This window comes from Mus musculus, chromosome 8 (genome assembly GCF_000001635.26).
Source record: "Mus musculus strain C57BL/6J chromosome 8, GRCm38.p6 C57BL/6J".
Classification (NCBI taxonomy): Eukaryota; Metazoa; Chordata; class Mammalia; order Rodentia; family Muridae; genus Mus; species Mus musculus.
Window position 1 is genome coordinate 46,497,325 of NC_000074.6, and position 25,472 is coordinate 46,522,796.

Sequence of the window (25,472 nt, forward strand, 5' to 3'; positions counted from 1 at the left end):
ATGTATACATGGAACAGCCCACTTACAAACTGCACCAGCACTTTCTTCAGCACAAGAGAGCAGGTCATGGACTTGTACATTTTTATGAAAACATACTTACACCACACTTGCAGCAATAACACAAGTCCAGACCTGTGCAGGTAACGAGGCAAGATCCCAAAGACTGGCCATGCCCGTCTGAACCAGGAAGCCAGTGACAAGCTCTGAGCCAGGGAGCCCTGGCCGAGGAGGACAGCATTCAACAGTGATGAGAGGCAGACGGCCAGGCTCAACCATGAGTGGAAGGTGTTGTGGAAGGAGATGGGGGTTGGGTCTTGGTGTCTCTGGCTATCTCCGACGCAAGCCTGAAGGTCTGCAGAAATGTCAGAGCCACTTAGTTGTAAGATGAGGACAAGTGATTTTTAACTGAAGGGGAAGTAGCAGTTGTGTACTGAGCGAAATGGAGCGGTATTAGGAACCACGGCAGCATGTGGTTATTTCTGCAGCTATTTATAAATATGACATAATAAATACTGCCCGGCAGTCGTTTGTAGATGTAAACTAATTCTCACCTCTATGGAGTGTTGGGACAGAGAGCAGTTAGTGGATATGTACAGGCTGGAGGTCTCAGGAGGACACGAGGTTTCAGAAGAACCCCTTGGTACGATGAGACTCTGGTTTTCTCTCTGTCATTGTCTGCGAGCCCTCTTCTCAGGTCACCACTTTCATTGGCTTACCATTTGTCACTGTGGGGTCCTTCTCAGAGTTTCCCATGGCCTGTTTTCCCCTGTCTTGATCGCAAAATAATTGTGTAAGTGGTGAAATAAAGACGAGCTAAGGTTTGCCCTCACACCTACCCAGAGAATTTGTGACCACATTTTCCTGAAGGGTGTTTTGGCATCTGGTAGTGTCTACAGCAGGCAGTCTTCATGAGCCAGGTGGGATAGGAGGGAGAGGAAGTGCTCAGGGTGCTCTGATCGCAGAGGTGCTTCTGCAAGCATGTAGACATCACTATTTTCATACCTTTAGGTAGCTTTAGCACCTTTCAAAACTTAGCAGGCTTCTTAATAAATTATGAGAACCTTTCTGAATACTGTCTTCTCATACCCACCCTACTGAGGGTATGAGAGCCTGAGGCTAGGTGTTTGTTCGAGCAGTCTGCTGACTTCAGAGTACACGCAGCAGACGCCTGGGGCTTTGACTTAGGAGGGAGGAGGAAGGGTCCGGCTGGTAATGGGCAGTGGCAGTGGGCTGGGGTTCTGTGGGGATGCCTGGGACTCAGGACAGATCTCCTGACCTTCACACAGTGCTGGGCTGCAGAGGGATTGGGAAAGAAAGCAGTTGAGTTTATTTTTTTTAAGATTTATTTATTATATGTAAGTACACTGTAGCTATCTTCAGACACCCCAGAAGAGGCCATCAGATCTCATTACAGATGGTTGTGAGCCACCGTGTGGTTGCTGGGATTTGAACTCAGGACCTTCAGAAGAGCAGTCAGTGCTCTTAACTGCTGAGCCATCTCTCCAGTCTGAAAGCAGTTGATTATTAGTGTTAAAAAACAAACAAACAAACAAACAAACAAAAAACCCTTTCTTTCAAGTTGGGCCTGGGAAGATGGCCCAGTGGTTAGGAGTGCTTGCTGTTCCTACAGAGGTCTGAGTTTCAGTTCCCAGCAACCATATGGTGGCTCACAGCCATATGTAGATACACTCGTACACATAAAAATAAATAAACCCAAAATAACAATGTATATAAAATATATACATGTGTATGTACATATTATATGTATGTATTCATCCCTACATATGGCAATGAATGTTGCTGAGTTCTCCATAACCAAGAAAAGTGAGAGTGACTTGCATGGGAACATGATAAGCTGTGTCTGAAACCATGTGATTTTTGTATGCCACCTGCTATAGGTTTCATTAGACAAGAAACATATGTACATTGAAGTGGCAGAAAATAATTTCTATACTATTTAAGTTTTAAAATAGCGCTCCCCCCCCCCACACACACACACACCAGCGAGGCTAACAGGTGCCAAATGAAAAAGTGACAGTTGTCACCATTCTGTGCTTCCTGACGAAAACTCCTAGTGTGCACCAACATCTGAGTAGTGGAGTCACGTGGGGTGGGACTTGACGCTGTGGTCCCGTTTGGCCAGGCAGGGTGAAGCCGAGCGCCTTGTGTGCTCTGCGTGGCTAGACCGAGTTCTTTCGCCAGAGCGGTGTGTGCTGAGTTCTCTTCTGGTGATACTTGTGCTTGTGCTGGCTCCACCCCCAGTTTCTCCTAATCGGATCCTCTGACTGGGATAGCGGGCTGCACAGGAAATTAGCCAGTAGAGAATTAACGAGGTCTGAAAAGCACCCAGGGCTTTTGAGGACTAGAGGGTGGTGTTTGTCTGGTCCCTGTCTGCTCAAGCATAAAGGGAACCGTGTGGCCAAGTCTGGAGGAGCCTGCCCGCAGAGCCCTACCCCAGGCTGGCTGGATCTGATGCTCTGCTTCACTGCCTTGTGAACAGGAAGGGAGAAGGGAGAGGGGGCATCAGCAAGCCTATCCTTCCTGAGAGGAGGCGGCCTGTGAGAGGCTCCATCCATACTACGTACTTTCTCAGCTAATGGGAATCTAGCACTGACCGTGGGTGTCACTTCTGACCTGCATGGGTTGTTTTCTAGTTAAACAGTAAGCGTGACCACTGACCCTGGCCCTGCAGCCTCTGTCCCTCACCTGGAGAGACAGTTTAGGCATATTGTTGAAATACTTTGTCCACGATCGGTCAGAGGCCACTGGAGTGTGGGGTTCCTCCCACAGACTGGCCTTAAGAGACCTCATGAGTGTCAGGACCTGGTGTTGCTGAAAATCAGTTTGATCCTAAAAAGACGTACATGTTGGTGGATTGAACAGGGAAGCCACGTGTCAAGTGGCAAATGTCAGGTGTAATGTTGGGAGGATTGGACCCCAGGGAAGGGAGCAGAGGTGCAACCCTACGCAGCCAGGACTGTGTTCCCGTTCACTGCCATTCTCATGGGATGGATTGAGCATTAAAATCCAAGCCTTCTTCTGAGTTTTCTGAGAAGTTACTTAGCTCCCCCATCCTTCCTTCTCCTTTTCTCTCTTCCCTCTGGTTTCCCTCTCTCCCTAAGTTGCTCTTTATTTAATGGTCCTGTAGATAAATACCCATTTTATAGATTGAGATGAGTGAGGCCGAATTGCAAAGCTGGAGAATTTCTACTAATAAGAAATCCTCAGAGACATATCAGGGTAGGTTAGAATAACTTGCTAATTTGGGGTGAGTTTGTCAACCTTGTCAAACACTGGCAAGAGCTCTAGTCTCCAGAACCCCAAGACATAGATGCCCCCTGCTTTCCTGACCCTGCCTTCCCTCATTCCTGACCTCATGGCTAGTTTGAGCTTTTCCTTTCTAATTTAGCCTGGTTCAACCACAACTGTATTTACTAAGTCAGTGTGTGGGAAGACTGCTCTCAAAAGGGATCTTGTTCCCCTATAGATGCTGGAGAATTTCCTGCATCCACGTTGAAGCAGACCCGTCATTCCCCTGCTTTCCAGTCTTGGTGGATTAGGCTCTGCATAATGGCCGTGTTCTTGAGCACGGCCCAGTTCTCCTACCTTCTGACAGAAAGCAGGTTCTGTTAGAAGGGCCACACTTAAGAATTTCTCATTTCAGTAGCAGCTCTTCCTAGAAATATTTACGTCGACTTGGATAATCCTGTAATTAAAGACTGTGTTCTAGCACATGTGGGCTCCAGCTCTTAGCCCCGGAGTGCCGTCCTTCTTGCCGTAAGTTTGTATTTGTATGACTGAGCTGAGGCATCCCAGTGCTTACATGCAGCGTTCCTAGTCAGTAAGAAAGGGAGCACTTCCGCCTATCCAAGATAACCATCTTTTCAGGGGAACTGAGATCATCCATAGAATGTATTTTAAAACTCAGTGCTTCCTGTTGTCTAGTCCATCCTCCTGCATACACACACACACACACACACACACACACTTCACTCCCTCTTCTCCAGATTATAGCCCCTCCCTTACAACTGAAGGGCAGTGGGGCCTTTGCCCGGCTTCACCTGCACCTTAATACTCTGTGTCTCTTCTTTGGCATCTGCTTCCTGCTTCATTATCAAGCCTTTGCTAATTAGTTTAATTGCTAATAATTAGGATACTATAAACATCTTATCCTTGGGATATGTTGTCAAGATGATGGCATTATTAGGAGCTCAATCAGCTTCTCCCAGTTTGCTTTGGTGGTTTTACCTCCATCTTTCCTCAAGACCTGCAGACTAAGTAACGCGAAAGCTTAAGAGTACCTAAAGGTCTGTTATTCGGTGACCCTCTAACACAGTGGTTCTCAGCCTTCCTAATGCTGCGACCCTCTAACACAGCTCCTTCTATTGTGCTGACCCCCAAACATAAAATTATTTCATTGCTACTTCATAACTGTAATTTTGCTAGTGTTCTGACTCGTGTGTAAATATCTGACCTGCAGGATATCTGACATGCTGAGAAAGGGCCGTTTGACTCCCAAAGGAGTCCCAACCTGCAGGTTGAGAACCGCTGCTCTAGAGCAGTTTTTGGAGAGTTGGGAAGTAGACGGAGTTCCTCTGACTGGATGGGCACGCTCGTCACTAGCTAGCCAGACGCCCTGCCCTCTGTTACTCAGACCTGTGATTCTCTATGCTTCCAACCTTCCCTTTCCTTGTTAGATAGCAGATCTCATGTCGATCATGACTCTCCCCTCCCCACATAAACCCTTTTCTCTCTGTCATCCCTTCCTACGGCGTTTCCTCCTCACTGTGGATACCTGTGCTGGCTTTCTTTCTGTAGTGCTGGCCTGGTCTCCTGCTCCCCTGCTTGGGACTTGCCTCTAGGATCCTGCTTCTCAGACTGTGGGGCTGGGCTTGGGTCCCCTGACCTAAGTTTCGGGTTCAGCCTTCATGATCCCTTTCCCAACAAATGTCAGTTGCTCCCCCAGTTTATATTTTGTAGACCTGGGCTCTAAGATGTAAGAAATATTAAATATGAAACATTATAAAATTTTTTATTTTCTTCACCTTTTAAGACTTTTATGCAAATTTCTTAATCACCTCCCCCACCCGATAAAACCTTTGTTTACCCAGAGACCTCCTGCTGCACTCCAGGAATCTTATGACGGAAATACAGACTAGCTAATCAAATAAGGCTATGAGGTTATCTCCCACCAATGGGGTAAGGACAAGACACCACCACCAAGTGCCTTTCCTGTCTCCGTGTTCCCCCTTAGGAGTGTGGCCACTTGCCAGGTGTGAAGTTAGTCTGTCATTTGGAATGGTGGTCTCTTTCTTTGAGAGCCAGAAATATTTCTAACAAACACAAACCTGTTGAACCTGCCGCTCAGGGTCCACACCTACCTTGTGTGCCCTTGTCTTTCCTTGTATTGTTTAAATTCACTAGGATTCCTTGGGGGCCCGTCTGGTCCACTCAAGGACAAGATGCATTCATTACTCTGCACAGCAGTGGCCGCAGCATCTGACGCAGCTGTTTAGGGGAAGAAATACAAACGGCTCCGCCCGCAGTCTCAAAAGCTCGCCTTCACCACAGCGGGGGAGGCAGTGGGGGACAGTCAGCTCACTGCGACTGCAGAAGCTGGCCATGTTCCCACATACAGGAAAACAGAGAGCCGGCCAGAAACCGGAACGGATACACCTTAAAACGCGGACACCTGGTCATCCACCTCTGTCTGCTAGGCTCCACCTTTTAAAGGTTCCACGCCTCTCTTAGAGTGACTGCCTGGAGAACCCATCATCAAAGCATGAGTCTGTGGGCTAACGGTCCAGATTCAAACCATTGCGTTCTAAACCTCCCAAAGGCTATTGACCATCTCATAACAAAATACATTTAGTCTAACTTAGTCCCATAGCCCACAGTTTGGCCACTGCCCAAAAGTCCGTATCCAGAGTCTTTGCTGAGACTTCACGCAGTCTTTTAGCTATGAGCTCCTAGAAAATACAGACACTGTGCTTCCAGTGTACGATGGAGGACACAGAGTCAACAGCCCAACTGTGACATGGGGCGGGGGGGGGGGGGGGGAGGCAGGCCCAAAGCCAGCATTGCAACAAACATCAAATCCTGTAGCTCCAAGCCCATCATGAGAGGCACGTGTTGCCGTGATGCACGCGGCAGTGGGCTTGGAAAGCCCTTGGCTTACTTGGCCTCTGTCCTAGGATGGCTCTCTTCTGTGCTTAAAGCGCTCCTTGACAAACAGGCTGTGTTCTTGCTATCCCCAACAGCCTTGAACTCTACTGGAACTTTGTCTCTACCTTCATACCTTCATCTACAGGCCGGGTTGGCAGGGGTGGGGGTGGGGGATCCTTGCAGCAATGTTGACCCTTGTGAGCCTTGGCTGCAGTGGCCTCTTGGTTCTAAGGTGGGCGAACCTGGAAAAATGCTTTCATATGGCGCTCTGTGCAGGCAAAACACCCAGGGAAACTCTCCCTTATTGTTCCCAGCAGCCTTCCCAACCGGCAGCCCTGGCTAGGGAACAGGCATTGACAGCACGAGGCCCCGGGAACTCTTCTGATCAAACCACAGCACAAATCTCGGGCTCCTGGGCCTTGGCTGTGTCCTCCCCACTACTCCACTGACAGCTGAGGCGCTGCTCTGTGGAATGCGCAGCTCATCGCTGCTTTTACAGAGATGATATTGTGTTGAGAGATGCTGTGAAGGGTTCCACATCACCGTGACACTCTTGAGCTGAGGTCCTCGTGGGCAGCATGGACAGCCAGACCGCTTGCCCTTCACTTGGTGGGGAAAGTGGATTGGCCTAGGGCAGACAAGGCAGTACTGTATGGCACATGGCCCTTCTGCTCCCCCATGCCCTGCAGCCTCACCCCCTCTCATCTCCTTACCATTTCCCTATTTCTCTGACCTCTGTCCTCTCCTTGGTCCATTGTGTTTTGTTTTTGTTTGTTTTTGTTTTTGTTTTTGTTTGTTTGTTTGTTTTTTGGTCCTTACTTATGTAGACTTCTCACTAGGAAGCCTCAGTATTGTCTCTTTCCCTGAGCCCGCCAACTCTCACTGCTCTTTGACCTCACTAGTTAGGGGCGGTTTCCTGTTTTCTTTGATCAAACTTCAAGCCAGAGTGACCGCTTCCACTTTTTGGACAATCCTTTCCTGTGGTGCTGGAAGGTCTCATCTCATGGTCTAATTTCCCTCAAGGGTTTTCCCAGTGTTGTAAATGTGAAGAGCCCTCTTTGAAATGTGAAATAAGCAGGCTCTAACCTAGTAGTTGAATACTTACCTACCAGTGTAGTAAGAGTGTTTGAGGGGTTCCTGCGGCTGCCTGGACCTCCCGTATGGTCCCGTATGGTCCCGTATAGTCACATATGGTCTTAGCTCAGCTCCTTCTGCTGTTTTAGGCCCCAGCAGGTGGAGACAACTTAGCAGAAGGTGTTCAGCAGCAGGTATGCACACCTGCCCAAGCCACAAATAAACGCCTGGAAGAACCTACATCTGCTCAGACTTACTATATTCAGTCGCCAATGACATTAACCCTGAGATGCCACTTAAGGAGCCTCAGGTCCTAATGGATTGTATTCAGTTTGTAATGAGAGAGCCTCAAGTGTGGGTGACTCGTGGAAGTAAAATTGAATGGTCTCTTTATTTCCTCCCAAGCTATGTTCTGTCGGTTGATGCTTTGAGAACTAAAAAGTATGTGTGGTGGGAACATTTTTCTGTTGTCCCTTGCTCTCTTTGACTTTGTCTGGCAGGACAGGTATTTAGAAATTGATGAACAGCAGCAGTGGGCTCCTCCTCCCTCTCATTTTCTTCCTCATCTTCTTCCTCTTCCTCTCTCTCCTCTCCCTGTCCTCTCCCCTCCTCCTTCTTTTCTTTCCTCTCAGTTTTCTTTCCGTAAGACTCTGTTCACGGCCATGTTGTCTTAGCCTCGCTTCTCCTGAGCCACCGCGGCTGGCTTACATTATTTACATTATTAGCACATCAGCACTCCTTCATTCAGCTGCTAGTCACTGCACAGCAGTCTGTATTTATTTTACACCTAACTGACAAATAGAGATGGCAGCAGGTATTGATGGTGTTACGGTGAGTAAAATAGGCACAGGGAATCAGTGTTACAATATCACAACCATCATTCATTACGGTGTACTTGTTATTTACCTGAGAATTGCTAGGATGGAAGATTTTAGGTATGTGTGTGACAAAAATGTGACAAGCCTAGGGAAATACTGGCATGTCAGTTAGCATCATTTGGCCACAAAATGCACCTCTCTAAAAGCATCATGTTGTGGGCTTCTTGTTAACATCCTGCTCGCCCCTGTCCTCCTTCTTCCCAACAGGGTACCACTGATGGTATTCGAAGATCAGCAGTCCTTGAAGATGACAAGCTCTTGGTGTACTACTACGACGATGTCAGAACCATGTACGATGGCTTCCAGAGGGGGATTCAGGTGTCAAGTAAGCGCATAGCTGCATTGCTGTCACTGACAGACACTTCACGGCTGCTTCTCATGGGACGAGCAGCCTTCCTTTCAGAAAGGCACCTCTGCCAGTGTTTCACATACCCAGTGCTGTTGGTGTTCCATCTCCCGTAATGTGTCCGGAAACAATCTCAAAGTTTATAGGACGTTCCAGATGTTCTGTGTCGCCAAAAGTGATATAGGGGCAATACATCCTTTATTTACTGGAGAGTCACGTATGCTGGCCTTTGTGTTTCCTGTAGTTGAAAGTAAAATGATTAATTGGCTCTGAACCATCCGTTACTTACTGGGCCTCTCTCCAGACACCCCCCCCCACACACACACACACACATACACCTTGAATCAGCCCTCAAGCCGGTCCCCCTATACATCTTCATACACTCCCCCGCATCATAATTCTGCCCTGGCCACCCCCCACTCAGTGGTCTTTTAACCCTGTTGGTTTCATGTCTTTACTTTCTAGTCTGTCATTCCACTCCTGTCTCCAGTGGGGCATCGTCCCCTTTTCCTCTCAGCATCGAACCTCTGCTTCTGCAACAACCCCTTCACACGCAGAGCTGTTGGCCTGGCATGGTCTGTCTTTGCCCTCTCTGCAGCACTGACATAGGACCTGTCCACACTGTGTACTCAATATATTGTCCCGGAACTCATTCCTAGTAGACCAGGCTGACCTGAAACTCAGAGATCCACCTGCCTCTGCCTTCCAAATGCTGGGATTAAAGGCGTGCACCACCATTGCCCATCTTAGAAATAGATCTGAAAATCCATGGTAGTACAATTGTAATCTTACAGTCAGGAAGATTGCTTGCGCTCTGCCCCATAATACACTGCAAGTGGTGTGTGTGCACTCGAAGTACCTGCCATTCAGTGCCTGGCAGTAGTACAGTCTGATTATTGAGCCCATTGTGTTCAGACAAATATTCCTATAAAAGACTCATTCGCCGACTGTAAAGAGAAGCAACTTCCTTGTCTGTCAGCTCATACATGAACTTTCTGAAGTTGCGATCAAGGTCTGTTTATCTGTGACCGTAAGTCTTCCTGAGGAGAACAAGTCAGCCAGCAGCAAGCCACATGAAGGCATGTGTGGGAATGTCTCCTCAGCCTCTCCTCCGGAAGCAGAGAATGGGCTTATCCAGGCTTACACTGTACTTGTGACAGACAACCTCCTGCTCTGTTGTCACATGTCTGTCTGATGGGAAAATGAGTGGTCCTCAATAGATCACAGAGGGAAGCTTACGCTTTCTTGACACGCATTGATTAAAGGCAGCCGTTTCTAAGTCAGTGTTTTTTGTTTTTTTTTTTTTCCTTCAAGAAGCATTTAATCCTAAACTTTATTCTTTAAACTTTGTTCGTAGGCTATCTATCTCAGGATTGGAATAGTATAGGTGAGCAGAGCCCAGCATTTTGAATGGACGGTCAGAAGTTTGCTCAGTAGCAGAAGTTAGCCAACAGCTCTTTAAATCTAATTTTAAAATTTTTAAATTAATCTTATGAGCACATTTTGCCTGTGTATCATTTACACAAAGTACCCACAGAAGCCAGAAGAGGGAGGATATCAGACTCACTTGAACTGGAGATACATATGAGTCACCATGTGGGTGCTGGGAACTGAACCCAGGTCTTCTGGAAGAGCAGCCAGTGTTTTTAACCATTGAGCTAGCTCTCTAGCCCCCTTAAACCTAGTATTTTTAAGATGCACCTCGCTGTACATTAGTGGTACCTGGGAACAGTTTTTAAAAATTACTGAAACTCTTGCTTACATTACTCAACTCCATCACTTCTGAAAAGCCTGTCCAGTGGCACCTATGTCCCCCACTTCCCCCAACACATGACCTGTAGGTGATTGCTTGAAGGTTCCTTAGAAATCCTGCTGGCTGCCTCCTCTAAAAACCCACAGTAGTATCTCTGCAGTCAGCCACTGGCATAAAAGAAAAAGTCACACGTTAAACATTCTTAAAAATCCTGTTAGCTGGGTGTGGTGGCGCACACATTTAGTCCCAAGCACTTGAGGCAGAGGCAGGTAGGTCTCTGTGAGTTCTAGGCCAGCAAGAGCCACATAACAGAGAGGCCTGGTCTCAAACCAAAACCACCGACAAAAAATCCAGTCATTAATATTTGCCTTTCTCCTGTATTCATCACACCTCCTTCTGTTTAAGAAACAGAACAAGGGGGCTGAAGAGTGGCTCAGAGGTCCTGAGTTCAATTCCCAGCAACCACATGGTGGCTCACAAACATGGGATCCAGTGCCCTCCTCTGATGTGTCTAAAGGCAGCTACAGTGTACTCATATTCATAAGATAAACAAATAAATTTTTTTAAAAGAGAAGAAAGAAAAAGAAACAACAAATAAACAAACAAACATAAAACCCACTTCAAACTCCAGGGGAATGAACCATTTTTAATCTGAACTCAACATTTCTAGTCTGAAGAGTAGAATCTTCCTGATACCTTGAGGAATGAGGAGAGGAAGGAGTAAGTGATACAGGAGTAGGATAAAGGTCAAGGCCATCTTTTGCCTCATCTCTGTCTTTTCTTTCTTTGTAGATAATGGTCCTTGTTTAGGTTCTCGGAAGCCAAACCAGCCCTATGAGTGGATTTCCTACAAAGAGGTGAGTCCCCTGACTCCGATGGCTCTCCTCTTGTCTGTGACCAAAATCTCAGTGCAAGCTACTAACTGGACGGGAGGTTGGTTTGGACTCGGGTTTCTGGGTGTGTAGTCCTGAAAGCCACACTGGGTCCGAAGCAGGACCAGTCTAAGCCCTGTGACTCTATCTCTACCTTTTCCCGAGGCTCTGCCAGTGGCTAGGGGCTGAGGGTTTAAACACATGAGCCCTCAGGAGCCATTTCAGACTCAGACCACAAGACTGCCTCTGTAGATTGGAGCAGCACACTAGTGAATGATTGCTGGCTGGGCTGGCACTTGGCACTCCCTTTGCCACTTCCTCATCGGTGGCTGTGACTTGAAGTCACAGTTTGTGAGTAGTGGATCTCAGAGCAGGAAGGTGTCCCCTTTTCTCTTCATTATGATCACAGAGAATCAAAGCTGGCGTTGCTTTTCCGTCCTGACCTCAGGATGGGCAGGCGCAGCTGCAAGTGCAGCTTAGCTGCCTTCCTTTTCCTACGCAGCTGTCCAGGAAATGGTTTTCTATCCCCAGCCTCCCCTGAACGCTTGTTCTGGGGCCAGGTAATCCCGTGACACCCATGAACACAAACTGACTTTCTCCCTCTGTGTTCTCAGTAGCTGGCTTGTCTGTGGGATGTGGCGGGAGATGTCCTTTGGAGCCACAAACCCATCCTGGGAGTAGCTCCTGTCCTAGCTCCTTGGCCTGAGGCCCTGTAGTTTTCCTTTTCCTGCCTCAGAGTACACCAGAGTGCCCAGTGCTTTGCTTGGGTAGTAGTAGTCTGTCTCTCAAGAGAGACAAGGGAGATGGGCTTGTAATCCCTCGCCTGTGGAAGGAGCCAGGAGCTCACGTGACCAGAGAGGGATTTCCCTTCCTGTTTGGCTTTACCAAAGCCCAAACCAGTTTCTATCTGTTTTTTTCCATCAGTCAGTGCTAGCTCACACCTGTGCTCCCAGCACTGGGGAAACTGGGCCGAGACGATCCTCCGGAGTCCCTGGCTGATTAGAAACATATTGAAGCAGAGTCCAGATCTGGCCTACAGAACGAGACCACCTCCAAACACCAAGGCCGTGGCTTCTGGAGACTCTATAGCAAGGCTGTGTTGGGCACAGGGCAGTATGTGACAGGACCCCACAGCCTCCCCTAGAGCTCTCTGCATTATTTTTAATAGATTCGTTGGCCAGAAACAAGAAAGTATCTGTTGTGGATTGGTGCTCCAGGCACATTGAGAACCCCTGAGGTTTTCTGAAGGTGGTGCCCAGTGATTGGCACAGCTCAGCCCGAGGCTCCTTGGAGGCTTGGCAGAGGGCACAGAGCTGGTTTTAACTGAAGCCAGCTTTGGCTTTGTGGAGATCTTTATCTTGATTTACTTTTTTATTCACCTAACCAGACTGACTTTTAGGAAAGTCAGAGTCTCTTTGCCATTTTTCTTAAAGAGCAAAATGGACCACCTTTCTAGAAACATAAGTGTATGTGCATTGCTCCAGCAAGCCCAGCAAACAGTTTCAGACACGTCTCAATTTCCAGACCTGTGCATTAGTCAGGACTAGAAGGTGCTTTGCCACTCTGTGGTCACCTGGCCTGTGACAGTACTGCTTCCCTTAGGTAGGGCTGGGATGGCAGCTTGTACCGAAACCAATGGCATTGCTGGGAAGGAGAGGCGGTTTCCTGGTTTCCTGGTTTCCTGGTTTCCTGGTGGTGTGGATATGTGTTAGAAGTGCTGTTGCGAGGAATGAACTCCAGGGTTTAAGTTTTACATTCCAAAGCAATTAATGAAGAGGAGGGACAAGAGGGTAGCTACGGATATATATTCCTAAGTTTTGTGACTTATTTTTCCTTGGGTATCATAATGTTGGTTTTCATCTACACATTACTGATTGCCATCATTACCCTAAGCTTGGTGCAGTTCTCATAGTTGTAGTATTTGCCAGCTACCTAGCTGTCCTTTTTGGGTATTCTTGTCATTTTTTTTTTGAAATTTTTATATTTGCGCATAAGACCTCTAAAAATCTCCTCCAAATATTGTATTATTTACCAAAAAGAAATTCTCAAAAATGGAATTGTAGAGTCCAATAATAAAAACTTAGTCTTAGCTGGGCTTGGTGACACACATCTTTAATCCTAGCACTTGGGAGGAAGGCAGGTAGATCTCTGTGTTCGAGGCCAGCCTGGCCTACAGAGAGAGTTCCAGGACAGCCAGTGCTACACAGAGAAACCGTATCTCACAAAGAAGCAAACAAATAGAAAAAAAAAAAACCACCTTAGTCTTGTTTTGTTTTTTTAAAAAGCTGTTTCTATATTTATACAAATGACAGGTTTTGAGGTGTTTGGTCACTTTTCTAGTCTTTTATAAATGATAAAAGAACGATCTAGCCAGGCCTGGTGATAGCTGTCATCCCAAGCAGCTGGAGTGGTAGGATGGTGAGTTTGCAGTTGGTCTGCACCAGTTGAAGAAGTCAAGAAGTGGGGACAAGGTCTGTGTTAGAATGCTTGTCTAGGGTGCATAAAACCCTGATTCTTCCAAGGCACTACAAACAGGTAATAATCTCCACCCCAAAGAACACAGGACCTCTGTCACTTGGTAACACTAAAATAGAAACACATATGTAGGAAGCCCTGTATCCATGTCTGTGACCTGCAAACCCGGAATAATTTGCTTTATAGAAGGAATCCTAGAGCCAGGTCCTAAACAAAGCCTGAGCTGTGGTGAGTAAAACCTTATGCTGTGCAAGCAGTTGTTTAAGGAGGCGCAGGTCTCCTTCTCTGTATAGCTCTGTTGCTGGCAGCGGAAAGGACGCCAGATTGTCACCCAGTGAGATTGTCACCCAGTGAGATTGTCACCCAGTGAGATTGTCACCCAGTGAGATTGTCACCCAGTGAGCTTTTAAGGTTCTTACAATAAGAATTGTTGCTTTTTCCTAACTGGCGCCTCTGCCTCCCTTTGTTGCAGGTGGCAGAACTGGCTGAGTGCATAGGCTCCGGGCTGATCCAGAAGGGGTTCAAGCCTTGCTCCGAGCAGTTCATCGGCCTCTTCTCTCAAAACAGACCCGAGGTATTAACCAGGAGCCGGCAGAGCCGCTCACTGTGCTGGGTCTCCAGGGCCCTTCGTGGTTCCCCCTGCAGCTGCTGGGGACTAGGCTTTGTTCTCTGGTTTAGGCTGAGTATAAGGCTTTGCGGTTTGTCTTAGAAAGTTCCAGGTATGAAAATGAGAACTGAGAATTTCTCTTCAACTTTCAAGAGAAAAAAAAAATCATCTCCCCTTAATTTTTTGTTTTGTTTGTTTTGAGTTTTCTTAATTCAGGTCATGAAACAAAATTCTTAGAAAAAAAGTGTCAAATCAGAAGTTTCTTACCTTCAAGGGCTACCTCTGAGACTGGATAAACAGGGTTAGTAAATTGTTAATAATAAATTACAGCAGAGAAGCTCGGATACATTTTTGTTAGTAGCAAACTCTTCCTCCTGAGAGGTCTGAGCCTTCCTTCCTTTCGATCAAATTTCCAAACCTAAGATACTGTGAAATATGCGCTATGAGCTGCTCTCCTTATAGATTTACAGCTGTTGATTGGATATGGAGGCTCACACGTAGTACTTAAGAAAAGAGACTTGAGGGGCTAGAGAGAAGGCTCAGTAGTTCAGAGCAGACACACACTGCTCCTCCAGAGACCAGAGTTTCCGTCCCAGAACCTACATCAGGTGGCTCACAAGTACTCAAAGCTCCAACTCCTCTGGTCTTATGGGTACCTACACACACACACACACACACACACACACACACACACACACACACACTTAAAAATAATTTTAGAAAAAAAAGACTTAAAATGGGGTGTTACTTTTAAAGTACTGCTAACAAGTTATATCAGCAATAACTATCTTGGAAAAATTCAAGCATCATTTTTTTTTTATTGCTGCTTATGTCCAGAAAAGTGTCTTGGTTTTCCTGTCCCTGTGTTGTGTCTGGTTTTATAAGTTCTTCTATCCATGGGTCTCATGTTCCTTGAAGAATCGTCACTGTCTATGGCTGGCCCATGCTTAGTCTTAAGGGGTGACTTGGTTTTCTTTTGAATCTCAGGGACAGATCCAAGCTTTTTCCATCAATAGAATTGTTATCATCTACCTAAACCACAAAACAGATCCTTCGTTTTAAGGGATAGATTACTGATGGTTTCTCTGAAATGTGATACGTGTGGATACAGGAAAGGACTGTGGGAGCCCAGCCAAGGAGAGATCCTGAGTAGAGTCTTGGAGGAAATCTTAAAACAAAGCAAAAACCACAGGCACAGCGCCGAGTCCACACCACATGCCTGTGACGGATCGGTCCTCTCCCACGGCAGCTGCTCCCTTTTCTGTGCTGTGATCAGCATCCTGTATGCCATTTGAAAAGTGCAGCTGAGATAAGGGCGTGTCTTGCAGTTGAAGAGGGACAGTGCCACATGTGCCTGGGAGATCAGTCAGTTCTAGGCAGCTGAGGTTAGTGGTAAGGTGACCCAGTTACTGTATCACTGCTGTCCCTGGTCACTTTACTAAGGGGATTTTTTTTTTCAAGACCACTTTCCGCTGTCTTAGCCTGTAATGATCGTTTCCTCAAACGCTTACATCAGTACAGCTTGATTTTAAGGAAGGGCAGATTGTTGTATGCAAACTTAAAGATTAATTTTTAAAGGGATATAAGGAGAAGATTTCAAGAATATGAAAAAGTTTAAAAGGAGGAGCAAGTCTTCTTGTTTGCTTTGAACTCTCCTGGAACCTGGCACACGGTGGGAGACAGACGTTAAGTTTGCTGCAGTGGATGCTTCTAATTTGACTCTCTGAGCATTGCCCTTGGCAGTGAGTGATTCTGGGGAGCCATCTCATTCTCTCTCTGTGACTTTTACCATTCAGTGGGTGATCGTCGAGCAAGGATGCTTCTCTTACTCAATGGTGGTCGTCCCGCTCTATGACACCCTTGGAGCTGACGCCATCACCTACATAGTGAACAAAGGTATGTCTTTGTCTTTGTGCCACCATAGCCCTAGGTATAGGCTTGATTCGATGACTTTACATTTATATATCTGCTTGGAAGGGGATATTACGTTTCAGTGTGCATCACTCTGGCATGCTAGTGTTTGTGTGTCAAGCTTTTAGCATCCTAGGGCTCACTCCTTATCACCTCTTCATTTACAGCTGAACTCTCTGTGATTTTTGCTGACAAGCCAGAAAAAGCCAAACTCTTATTAGAAGGTGTAGAAAACAAGTTAACACCATGCCTTAAAATCATAGTCATCATGGACTCCTACGGCAGTGATCTGGTGGAACGAGGCAAGAAGTGTGGGGTGGAAATCATCAGCCTCAAAGCTCTGGAGGTGAGTCCTTCCATACGGCCTTGTCTCTGAAGGGCTGGGTATGGTACCCAATGCCACTGTCATCCCAGTGCTGCTCAGCCACCTAAAGATACGGGACAAAATTCCCACCTGCCTATTGGACCAGGGTTAGGCCTGCGTGCTAAGAGTTGCTTCTGGGTTTTGTTTTGCTTGGCCTCGTTTTTTTAAGATGGTCCACCTCTGTAGTTGAGGCTGGTCTAGAGCCCACTGTGGAGCTCAGGGTAGCCTTGAACTTGCAGCAGTCTTTTCTTACCTTGGTCTCCCAAATGCTGGGATCACAGGAATGAGTTCACTTGTCCTAGTTAAGTTTCTGCTGCTATGTTAAAAATCATGGGCAAAAGCAACTGGGGGAGGAAAGGGTTTACGTGTGTGGCCTCATGTCCCCATCACAGTTTATCATGACAGGACATCAGGGCAGGAGGGTCATGGAGGAATTGTCAACCAGCTTGCTCCCCATAGTTTGCTCAGTTTGTTTGCTTATACAACCTACCCAGAGTTGCTACCACCACAGGGAACCAGGTCCTCTCATCAATCATTAATCAAGAGAATTCCCTCATAGACAGTCTGATAGAAGCCTTTTCTCAATTGAAGTTCCCTCTTCCCACATGGCCCCAGTTTGTGTCAAGTTGGCTTATGTTAAGCTCACCACCATACCATGCCCAGTTCCCAGTATTAGTTTAATATGTCACTTGTAGAAGCCTCAGGAAGGGAACTGTCGTCCTCATATTTTTCCTTGGTACCAGTAGACACTGGGACCTTCAACATCACACAAGTGGATGTGTCTAGTTTGTATGCTCTATTGAGTCTTTACTGCCTTTGCCTCTGAAACCAAGCCAGACACAGAAGTCTGTCTCATCATTTGCCTGTCCCTCTGTTGACTCTCCCTTCCCCACCCCCCTCTGTGTGTGTGTGTGTGTGTGTGTGTGTGTGTGTGTGTGTGTGTGTTATGGTACAGGTGTGGATATCAGAGGACAGGTTGGTGGCGTTGATGCTCTCCTTTCTCCACTTGGGTGCCGTCCGTCAGTCTTGAATGGCAAGTGCCTCCACAGAGCCATCATGCCCCCTCATCATTTCTTTCCCCAGGTTTCTTCTATAGGTCTTAGTGAATTTCAATCATGGATTCCTGATTAGTTTCCATCCTAGTCAGGCTTCTTATTGCAGTGATGAAACACTGTAACCAAAAGCAAGATGGGGAAGAAAGAGTTTATTTGGCTAATACTTCCACATCACTACTCATCATTGAAGGAAGTCAGGCAGGCACCTGGAGGCAGGAGCTGATGTAGAGTCCATAGAGGGGTGCAGCTTACTGGCTTTCACCTCATGACTTGCTCAGTCTGGTTTCTTCCAGAACCCAGGACCGCCAGCCAGGGATGGCACCCCCACCATGGGCTGGACTCTTCCCCGATTGATCACTAATTTAAAACATTCTCATAGGCTTGCCTGCAGGCAGACTTTATGGAGGCATTTTCTTAATTGTGGCTCCCTTCTCTCAGATGGCTTTAGCTTGTGTCAAGTTGACAAAACTATCTGGTACAACTTATTTATGGATCTCTCTGTTTTTATTTTTGATAATGGTTTATTTTCAGTTTAAGCTTAACTGTTCTAGAACCAGTGGGGTGCATATGATCTGACCCCAACACTGGCTGGCCTTCGGTTAGGAGGCAAGGAAGCCAGTGGAAGACCCTTTCACAGGGGCATCGTAGGTGATAGGGTCACATCATATAGAAGAAGCTGCGCTGTCATGGAAGGTGTACATCTTTTTGTGAAAACCATTAGAAATATGGTTTTACTTTTTATTAGTTCTCCTTCTACAGAGAGTGAGAGGCTGCAGAGCAGGGCCTGTGGAGCCTTTGCTAAGGAACCAGTAGTCAGGGCAACTCATTATTCCAACGCTGACATGCACGTGTGTGTATGTCCACACGCATGCACATGGTGCACAGAGGACAACTCCACATGTGTTTTTGCCTAGGCCTCACTTTTAGAGTGCAGCTAGCTTTTTACCTAGACGTTCATACTGGAGTGGGTTTGGTTTTTATTTTTGTTTTTTTACTTGTAGTCTTTCGTGCTATTGAAATCTTTTCCCCTGACTGCCTTTTGGTCCCCTCTTCTGAGAGGCACACATGACCTGTTCTTTCCTCTTGCCTTTTTTAACGACTGAATGAAAATTAAAACAGGAATGAATGAATGAATGAAGATTGTAGTGCAGAGTTTATACTGAAATCCTGTTTTACACTTAGCTGCTTAATGTAATTTATGCATTTTAGACATTTTTATAAATCAAAAGTGAGAAGAAAAGAATGTAAATTATAGTTGATCCTGGGGGTCATTTACATTAATCTATATTTACAATAATACCTATATTTGTAGCATCAAGGCAGAACATAAGTGTTTTGGAATATTTGCACCTTTATATCCTAATTATGAACATTTCTGACATACATACTGTTGAGTACTACAGCATACAGTCATGTTCCCACCTTCCTACTAAAGAGTCTATGGTTAAAGTTTTAACACATCTGCTTCGTCTGACTTTACTCCTATATGCATCTACCCAGCCATATATTTTATTTTCATTTTATGCATTTTCATTCGGCTACAAATTAAATCACTCATGGATTCTCCAGTGTGCTTGCCACTCACTAGAACTCAGCTTTATTAATTTTTAACCTAAAATGACCACTTTTTAAAGTAATCATTTTTTTTCTAATTAATAACAAGACAAACTTAAGGCTCTGAAGCCCTTGCTGCAAATAGTGGAGGTTATGTTTGTTCCCCTACATTAAAAGCAAATTGTATGAGACCATGGCTTTATATCCTATTGGCCATCAACTGAAGAATCTAGAAGTCGTTTAGGATTAGCTGGGCATAGTGGTGCATGACTGCGGCTCCAGCACTTGGGAAGTGGAAGTCGGAGGGATTATTTCGAAGTCATTAGCTGCCTAGCTATTTTGAGATCCACATGGCCTACAGGAGTGAGCTCCTACCTCAACAACAAAATGGAGACAATTTTGAATAGATGAGCAGCAACTTGAAGTCAGAAAAGAACATATGGAAAATACTTTGCAGAAGTCCCGTGCTTTGGTTCCTTGTTGACTGTGGCATGGTTTTTGGTGTTTTGTTTTGAGTTGGTGGCTTTGAATGTTGCTCAGGCTGATCTGGAACTCCTGGGCCCAAGCCATCCTCTTGCCACAGCTTATAGGTGTGTGCATAAGTGCCCAACCCTAGCTGACTTCTAATTCAGTATTGTTAGTAACCCGTAGTCTATGTAAATTAAATTGATTAAAAGTGTGTTGGGTGGAGCTCTGTGAGCCCTGGACATGCCCACCTAATTTGCATTTTTGATAGGTGCCAATGTATTCTCAAGTTCTCCAACTTTACTAGGAAGAGAATATAAGTGTAATTTTTGTTGTTGTTGTTGCTTGCTTGCTTGCTTGCTTGTTTTACTGAGTGGATATGAAGGCTACTTAATGCAGTAAACTGAAGCACATACCTGATGCAGAAGTCTGCACAGGAGCAGCTGCTTCTAGAGACAAAGCTTAGCTCCATCCTCCTTCCCACTGCAGAGCGCCTCCCGCCTCCTTGCGGCCTGTTTCAGCTCAGAGTACACGAATCCTCCTCCCTGGGTATGGAGCGTGGCTATCTGATCCTCGATAACAATCAATCAGGAAGAGGGTTATTCTCCCACGGGTGGGAAGAGCTCATTGAGGCCGAGCCAGGCCCAGGCGGTCAGGGAGCACATCTCTGATGGCAGAGGGTGCTGAGGACCAGCAGGGTTACGTTCAAGAGCGAGGCTTTGTTAACAGCCATCGGAGGAAGAGGGAGGGGGCCGGAACCCAGTGCAAAGGCCTGTGCTGTCTTTGGAATCAATCCTATTTCCAAGGCCATTTATGTGGTTTTGTGTAAGAGACAGACAACTGGCCAGGTGGTGGTGGCCAATGCCTTTAATCCCAGCACTTGGGAGGCAGAGGCAGGTGGATTTCTGAGTTCGACAGCCAGGACTACACAGAGAAACCCTGTCTCGAAAAAACCAAAAAAAAAAAAAAAAAAAAAAAGAGAGAGAGAGAGAGAGAGAGAGACGGACGACTGGAAAACGACTTCCCAGAACAATAGATACTGTGGCTTCCATTACTTAACATTGCTCAAATTCATTTAATTTGAAAATGGTGTTTTAGCCAGCTATGAGAGTAATCTGCAGTAATGGCAGTAACTTGAGGGGGGCTTCCTTTTATTTTTTAATGTGTATGGGTGTTTTGCCAGCATGCATTTGAAGCACATGTGGGCGCCTCCTAACTGAGTTCAGGAAATGGCAATCAGATTCCCTAGAACTGGGGTCACAGATGGGGTTTGCCATGTGGGTGCTAGGAATGGAACCTGGGTCCCCTGGAAGACCAGCCAGTGCTCTTACCTGCCAAGCCATCTCCACAGCCCTGACTCTGTACTCTTTATAGTTAGAAAATCTTAATACTGAAGGTTTTTTCCTCTCTGTCTTCTAATTCAGGACCTTGGAAGAGTGAACAGAGTGAAGCCCAAGGTAAGCACTGTTTTATGGCCTTCTATAGCACTGTTCTTTGCAACATCCAGTCATACTGGAGACTGTTGGAAGTGCAGATGCTAGGTACCTTGTGGATTGATATATTCTAGTCTGACTCATACCCTCTCTTTGAAAATGTTTTCTTCAGCCTCCAGAACCCGAAGATCTTGCGATAATTTGTTTCACAAGTGGAACTACAGGTATACTTTGATATGTACTTGCTTCAAAGCAGTATTTGGAAACCCATGATCTCTGAATCCCTTTTAGATAATGTATTAACTAATTATAGGTGGGAATAAGAAAACAAGCGATAGACATGGACCTAGAAAGGTTGCTCCGTGAGACAGTCTCGGGATCTGAGGGTGCCATCTAGTTAGCTCAGGTTACTGAGAGTGACCTCAGATGTACTCTACCAGTATCTCTGCAGAGTAAGAGTCCCAGCTTTCTTCCCCTGTTGATACACATGAAGATTTTAGTGAATATTTAAGGTAATTTCATGATAGTGGGTTTCCTTTCAAAGGTCTCAGAAATTTAGTATTACTCAGTTTGGCTATCCAGAGGGTATCAACAGTAGAGCTAGTCAAGGCCCTGATGATAGAGGGTTTCTGCCATTCTTGGCTGGAATATCTAACCTTGTTCTCCTTCCTGTGTGCTCTGTAGGCAACCCCAAAGGAGCAATGATCACTCACCAAAACATTATAAACGACTGCTCAGGTTTTATAAAAGCAACAGAGGTAAGTCTTGAGACTGTTGTCATGGCTCTTCACATTCATTGATTGGCTTTAGGCCGAGAGAGAGAGAGAGAGAGAGAGAGAGAGAGAGAGAGAGAGAGAGCAGTAAATCTCTCTTTCTCCTCCTCCATCAGGTCCACATTATATATAAGTGCTCTGAGGTATAAATGAGACCTACACTGTAGTGTGGCCAGACTCCCCCTTCTCTCAGATGCTTGCCCTGTGGACCTAAGCCCATAAGCCTTACTGTGACATTAGGATGGATCCCTGGCTGGAACTCTCGGTGGCTTTCATGTAGGGGAATATTTGAATGTCACCGTGTACTTTTAGGGAAACACAAAGAAGAAACCTCTCAGTGACTTTACTAAAATGTTAGGAACCGAATTTTCTTTAAGTTATCAATGAATGTTAGAAATGGCTAGCTGAAGGCTTTAAATCATTGTTCTGTTCTATGGTAAGTTTGACTCCCATTGTATGAGAAAAATTAACATCTGAAACTCTAGTTAATTGCCTGTCCTCTTAAGGTTTTCTGTCCACAGGTTGTAGTCTGCACGGGTTGCCATTAACAAAGCACTATAGCCCATGTGGCTTAAACAACAGATGTTCATTTCCCTCAGTTTAGGAGGCTGAAAGTCCAGGACCAGCTGCCAGCAAGTTTGGTTCCTGGTGAGGGCTCTCTTTAGGGCTTGCAGACGGCTACCTCTTTCTGGGTCCTCTGGTGTCCCTTTCTCTTCTAGAGAGACACCAGGCTGCTGGGTCAGAGTCTACTTACTCCCAAATCTAATCATTATCAGAACCCTGGGGCTTAGGACTGTCCTGTGTGAATTTGGGAGGTGGCCAGAGTTCAGTCCCTAACTCCAAAGATAGCTTGCATGCCTATCTTTGCCAAGGTACCATCCTTTAAAAGCATACATTTAGCAGTATGCTTTTGCAAGCTTGTGGGAGTATTCTGTAGCCCTGCTCGTGGCAGGGGACTGTCTGCATCTAATGGTTTAGAGACGTGGACGTCTTTCTGAGGTGGATGCTGGGCTGAGTTTTGAGAATGCTTCCACTTGGTTTTACTCCACTCTCACGTTTCTTATTCTTAACCCTTACTTTGTGGGGGTGGGGTGTATGCTGTATTGTCACTTAAAGTGAAATTTGAATCTCCTAGTAGACCTTCAGGGTCTTCAAGATGACAGAAATTCCCTGAAAAATAGTTACTCTATCAAGAAGCACTGCCAACTTCTAACACTTCTAGCCATGACACCAGTGTGATTTCTGTGGTTTAACAGAAAATTTAAAACTATGGGTGCCAGGAATGAACCTCAGCAGTAGAAAGCATGCTTTCTGTGTTTGAGACCCTGGCTTTAGTCCGCATGTGTGTGTGCCCACACACACACACACACACACACACACACACACACACACACCAGCTTACACTCTCCTCACGTCTGATGGGCGTGACAGTAAGTGTGTGGGTGAGCCTTCTTTGTGTTAATAACATGCACTTACACACAAGCCCTTTCTGTGTCCACCCATCCCTAAGAAGACCCGCTCTGAGGACAACCAGGCGCCCACACTTATTCTGCCTGTGGACTCCTCTTGGTCAGGATCTTATAAGAGAGCCAATCTCTGCAGGCCAGATCTGAGGTTGCAGTAAACACTTTTGAGTTCTCCTGAGATGAAGGGAGGCTCGGAGATAAGCCTGGTGTTCCAGCTCACCTGCTAGAACCGTTTATACCATCAATTTAAGGTCCTGGGAAACCTCTTCCTGCTTCCCTTTGCACTATAACAGAGCTGTCCTGTCAGGGAGTGGACCCAATGTTGCTTAAGGGGCAGTGGAACCTGCCTAGTTCTGGGATGTCATAACTGAAAGAGGAAGCACGCGGAGCACACGGTCTCTCAACACTCCAGTTTGGGCAAGATTTTCTCTATGGGGAGATGGGTAATAGTTCCGAAGTGGCTATGCTTGGTCATCAGGAATGATTTCCACTCTGCTTGACAGAGTGTTGCTTTGGGACAGGGGATGCCCTGTGGTAGAGCACTTCTTAACATGTGCACTGCCCTAGTGCCATTCCCAATAACACTAAAAAAAAAAAAATTACTTTGTATTGTTTGGTGCAAAGAAATAAAAGAAATGCAGATGGCAGAGGCCGCGCTGAGTGTTGAGGGGCCGTGTACCCTGCTCTGAGGGAAACGGGAGGCATCCTGGAAGTCTTAACTTTTCTCTTCTTGCTGGTGTCCTTGCTTTCAGAGTGCATTCATCGCTTCCACAGATGATGTGCTGATATCTTTCTTGCCTCTCGCCCATATGTTTGAGACCGTTGTAGAGGTAGGCGACTGCTGTGTCCCCCTCCTTGTCTGCGTGCGCCCCCCTAAGTTTTTTTGTCTTCCAGAGTGCACTGACCTTGAATGCCAGTGACACACAGATTTCCTACTTACCACTGGCACACATGTATGAGCAGCAGCTCCAGGTAAGTGGGGGTACAGCCTAGACACACACGCACACATGTGTACACACACACACACACACCCACACATACACACGGTTCTTCACTCGGCCCCACTGCTGCAGCAGCACAGGTTGTTGGAAAGAATATGAATTCTTGTTGTAGGTAAATACTGGGTATTTGAACTTTAATCCTGCAGTTTAGAATCCAGAGTTTGAACATTCAAAGAATGCCCATAAGGACACAGTTACAGGTGAACAATTAGAGGAAGATTTTTTTTCTTCTTTCTTTTTTTTTAATTGAAAATAACTTTTCATACAGTATATTCTGCACTCGTTCCCTTTCCTCATCTCCCAGGCCCTCACTCCCTGCCTCCCAGCCATCCAACTCTGGCCTTCTTTCTCTCTCTTTAGAAAACAGACAGGCCAGTAAAAACCACAAACAAAAACAGAACAAAACAAATCCAAGCAAACCAAAAAAACAAAGCAAATAGACAAATAGACAGACACAGATACACAGAGAGAGAGAGAGAGCATGTGCACAAAAAACACATATACAAGCACACACACAAGCATACAAAACCCATTAAAACACAAAATCAGAAATCATAATAGATAAACAAAAGACCAGTAAAGTTTTTTTTTTAAGAAAAGCATTGTGAGACAACAGTTCCAAAATTGCCTTTGGTTTTATTGTGTGTTGGTCACTTACTGGACAAGGGGTGTCCCTTTTGTGTGATTTGTATATAGAGAAAACTCATTTTTCCCTGGGAATGGTTGTCATTCGAACATAGCTTCTAAGTTAGGGCAGGGGCTTGTGTTCAATTCCCCTCAGTGCTAGGCCTTCGTCTGGCTTAGCTGCAGGCCCTGCGCATGCTACCACAGTCTGTGCGAGTTCATCCCTGTGTCAGTCCTGTTGTGTCTAGAAGGCCTTGTTCTGTCCCCATTGGCTCTTACAGTTTTCCATCTCTTTTTCCGTAGAGTTCCCTGAACTGAGGGGAGGGTTTGGTGGAGACATCCCATATGGGACTGAGTGCTCAAGGTCTCTCTCTCACTCTTGGCACATTGTCCAGCTGCAGGTCTCTGTATTAGTCCCCATCTCTAAAGGAAGTATTTTGCATTCGTTGACTTTGATACGTCTCAGAGGCATCCATTGTGGAAGAAGCCTCTTTTGTGTGTGTGCTTCTCACTGATGCACAAATTGGCTGAGTCTTTTCACGAATATCCTGTATGCCCTGGGGAAGAAGGGTGGTTTAACTGACCGACCGTTACCTGGGTTCTCTGTACATATCTGTGCCCCTGGTTTACAACTTGACCAAGGGCAGGGAGATAAC

The 25,472-nt window shown here is 46.0% G+C and overlaps 1 protein-coding gene across 8 annotated transcripts in view; it reads left to right on the forward strand.

The window, feature by feature from the left end:
• Acsl1 (acyl-CoA synthetase long-chain family member 1) overlaps window positions 1–25,472 on the forward strand; it is a 65,015-nt gene that overhangs the window by 26,288 nt on the left and 13,255 nt on the right. For 7 of the 8 annotated variants that reach the window (NM_007981.4, XM_006509264.4, XM_017312563.2 and 4 more), the window contains exons 3-11: window positions 8,325–8,442; window positions 11,009–11,073; window positions 14,036–14,137; window positions 15,967–16,066; window positions 16,249–16,427; window positions 20,944–20,976; window positions 21,125–21,176; window positions 21,637–21,710; window positions 23,944–24,021. In NM_007981.4, the coding sequence (NP_032007.2) occupies window positions 8,325–8,442; window positions 11,009–11,073; window positions 14,036–14,137; window positions 15,967–16,066; window positions 16,249–16,427; window positions 20,944–20,976; window positions 21,125–21,176; window positions 21,637–21,710; window positions 23,944–24,021 (801 nt within the window). Of the gene's footprint in view, window positions 1–8,324; window positions 8,443–11,008; window positions 11,074–14,035; window positions 14,138–15,966; window positions 16,067–16,248; window positions 16,428–20,943; window positions 20,977–21,124; window positions 21,177–21,636; window positions 21,711–23,943; window positions 24,022–24,085; window positions 24,164–25,472 lie in introns of all 8 variants that reach the window. The other variant, XM_030243285.1, reaches the window with a different exon arrangement.